This window comes from Limulus polyphemus, unplaced genomic scaffold (assembly GCF_000517525.1).
Source record: "Limulus polyphemus unplaced genomic scaffold, Limulus_polyphemus-2.1.2 Scaffold1813, whole genome shotgun sequence".
In the NCBI taxonomy this organism is placed as follows: Eukaryota; Metazoa; Arthropoda; class Merostomata; order Xiphosura; family Limulidae; genus Limulus; species Limulus polyphemus.
Genome location: NW_013667423.1, coordinates 224,463 through 228,231, shown reverse-complemented (window position 1 = coordinate 228,231; position 3,769 = coordinate 224,463). Strand labels below are relative to the sequence as shown.

At 35.7% G+C, this 3,769-nt stretch overlaps 1 protein-coding gene across 1 annotated transcript in view; it reads left to right on the top strand.

Moving 5' to 3' along the window:
* LOC111087164 (amiloride-sensitive sodium channel subunit alpha-like) overlaps nt 1-3,769 on the top strand; it is a gene marked incomplete at its 5' end in the record, with an annotated part of 19,817 nt that overhangs the window by 11,859 nt on the left and 4,189 nt on the right. The window contains one exon of the mRNA XM_022392839.1: nt 1,301-1,364. Coding sequence (XP_022248547.1) covers nt 1,301-1,364 — 64 coding nt within the window. The remainder of the gene's footprint in view (nt 1-1,300; nt 1,365-3,769) is intronic.

Below are 3,769 nucleotides of genomic sequence, written 5' to 3'. Positions count from 1 at the left end.
AAATATACGCTGAGTTCCATTTATCGATGTTGTCAATACTATAAGATCCTTATGCAGTCCACACATACAGATTTCATAATAAGATAATATAAAACCAATGAAATTTTATCAATTTTTGATCCCTAATTTTTAGGGGTACATGGGAACCTGTCAGAATGCCCAAGGCCAAGGGCTACAGAGGAACAAAAAGGTTGGGAATTCCTGATCTAAGACATTCATTTCATAGGGTTTACGTAATTAAGATAAATCCTTGATTCGGGCGTCAGGTTAAGTGCAAATATTGAATACTAACGTGACTTGTAATTTTAAACCAAATCAGCAAATGGTTTTAAAACCTGCCATAAATACGAAGCGACACAAGACAGTAGTATCTCGTGTGACATTTAACAGAATTAAACAATTGGTAGGCATACAAAGTGCCCCCCCCCCCAAAGGTGAGCGCAAACGATCAGGGAAGTCAGTAGTGCAATAATGCAAAATTAAGCATGTTGGTATATTTTTTATTAATGAAAATGAAACGCTGTCTTAATGTGTTAAAGCAAACTTAAAATTTACTAAACTTACCTTCACACTCCTGATTATTGTGTTTTAATTTATTTCAACTTTAAAACAAATTTTCCCTTAACCGTGTAAAATATTAAAACTAATGGTATTTAAATCTTACTTGTGAGTTTCTTTTATACCCAATCAAAGTGACGTAGTATGCGCGTGACATTACATCACAGTAAGACTAATAATAGTTTAAGTCACACATCTTTCTTCTATAAGGGCTCAAGACGGATTTCCAGTAAAAAAAAAAAAAAATGTATAATGATATCTCGACTATACTTTATTGTATGCTGGATCTCATCAGGCTGTCTGGATTGCCTCTTGTTTGTTTGTTATTAAGCACAAAGCTACACAATGAGCTATCCATGCTCTGCTCACCGCGGGTATCGAAACTCGAATTTTAGCTTTGTAAGCAGTGAGACTAACCGATGAGCCACAGAGAGGCGAATTGTCTTTTAATAGACTAATATGAATAGCGTTTCAGTAAAGTCATTGTATGTAAATCCAACCAGCCTAATGAGCTCTAGTTCAGTACAAGACCTCGTCGTCGGTAGCGTACGACAAAAATGGTGTCGATCGAATTATTTATATTTTTCAAGTTTTTTGTTTTTCTCTTATTCATACACTTTCTGTTATACACCAGTACTGTTAATTTGTTCTGTGCAAATCATGAGACATTGAAAAAAATATTACTAAACATTTTTTATGCATGTACTTGTTTGTTATTTTAATATATTGTTTTTTTCGGCAGGATGATATCCTATCACACGACCATGTTAAGCGCTGATTGGCCTATGAATAACCGTTCGGGAAAGGTATGTTAGTTGATAGTATCCAGCTCGCGCCAAAAGGCGTCCATGTTTGTCACACTTGGAAAATGGGACTAACTGCACTTTGCAAATTTTTATCAATCCAGAATAAGAATATTATAATATAGGCTTCGTGAAAGTAAACCAACGTTTACACTGAAAATTATTTGAGCAGTTGCTAAGTCGCGGCATGGTTAACATTCCTTGAAGAAGCACAAAACAATAAAATACTTTCAACAGAACCCAAGTAATATGATAAACTTCGGGGCCTATTTTCAGCTTCTTATAGTTGTTACATCAAGTAGGAATACTGATTTGGCTAGCACGATTGACGTTTCGAACTTTAAGATAATGGCGAATTTGCAATTCGATGGACTTCGAGTCCAAAACGAGGTTTCAGTATGGTGGAGAAATACTGGGCCTCATGAAGAGGAAATCAAAACTTTTTATTTTAATCGCGGTATAGCTGACACGTCTCATAAACTTTAAGCCAAGCAGATGCTCACGCAGTTCGAGAAGCTCTAACCACAAGTTCAAACTTTCATCGGTTTATGAAATATAAAACATCTATGTGACCCAACTGTTTGCTAAACAGAAGCAGCATAAAATATCTTTAATCTATTATCAGTAGAATAAAAGGAACACCTTGCCTTTTAACTCCTGGTGTTGAGAAATCGGTAATTCCTAACTCGAACTTCATTTGCCAGTATGGTGCAATATCAGTGCATATTTCCAACTTTGTTGCCATATTGTTGGGCCTAGTTTCATTATATGCTATACCACAGGCAAAAACTTCTCCATCCCGCCCTGCACTGTTCATAACACGGCCGTCTTAGTATGGGGTAGCTAAGGAATACTAGAATGTTCTATTTTACCGTTTTACAAAGCTGTTGAGAAGTTTAATATTTCAGAAGCAGCCATTTAGCCGAAACCACACCCATCTAGCATTTTAAACTGTTTCCAAAAGGCTTGCAAATTTAATCAAATGTCTTATTGTTTCGTAGAGCGCATAAGACGACGAGTGAGCTTCTTGTTGTGGATGTCTATTTATTTATTTTATCAGTGCTGTTTCTCTATTATGTAATATCAATAGCTAATAAAGTCCTCCATACTAAACTCATCACTATTTGCTTGCTTATGTAAACATAACTATGCGTGTTTTGATCTCATTAAACATATAATACATCGGTACATTCAAGTACAGTCGAACCCCGAATTACACGAGTTCGAGTTACACTGATTCACGTATACGTGCTTTATGTAATGCGACCAATGTTTCAACTCAAGTGATGCCCTGCTTTACGTATACGTGGTAGAGCGGTTATTGATTTGAAGTCTTGATACGTGATATGAAAAAACTTGGAAAAATGAAAACAAAAAACAAATTGACACGTCTGAATGAAAAGTTTTTTATTTTATTAATGCGACATTTCGAACAGACGATAATCGTCAGGCAATGTAGACCGTGTTATAATTGAATTAGGCTAGAAGAAAAACATCAGGCTGGAAAAAAAAACATGCAAAACATGTCACGAAAAATGCACCATTTAAATTAAAACGTGAAAGCCTTGAACATCGTCTTATCTTCCAACTTAAAACTAAGATCCCTTGTGATTTAAACGAAGGATTTAGTTTTTGTTTGTTTTGAATTTCGCGCAAAGCTACACGAGGGCTATCTGCGCTGGCCGTCCCTAATTTAGCAGTGTTAAGACTAGAGGGAAGGTAGCTAGTCATCCACTGCCAACTCTTGGGCTACTCTTTTACCAACGAATAGTGGGATTGGCCGTCACATTATAACGCCCCCACGGCTGAAAGGGCGAGCATGTTTGGTGTGACGGGGATTCGAACCCGCGACCCTCGGATTGCGAGTCGAGCCGTTACGTTACCATAACTATCATATCGTATAATATCATCATTTTATTATTTTGGGAATTTATATTTTTGAATCCAATTTTAGTTGTTCAAGTTTGTTTGGTTTTTATATTACTGCTAATTTTATTAATGTTTACATAATAAGTCCAACACTGTTTTATCAATACTTTTGTCACTGTGGTCCACGTTGGACGTGTCTAATTAGAAGTATTATTTTATTTTTAACGGTTTTTCTAACCCGATTTCTTAAACTGTAATTTCATCAAGTTTTAAATTGTGAGTAAATGTTTTAATAAGGCTGTTAATTATTTATTTATTATTAATTAATTTATTATTAATTAATTATTATTTTGGGTTTACATACCCTTTTATTATGAAATAAGATTACCAAATCTTGGTCCCAGGTCCCCCTATTTTCCATAGACTAATGCCTCGAGTTACACAGTGTTTTTTAAGACCGTATCCCCCGCGTAACTCGGGGTTCGACTGTATTATCTTCATTTACTGCAGTTTCAAGCGCCTCCTGGTCACGAGTATAT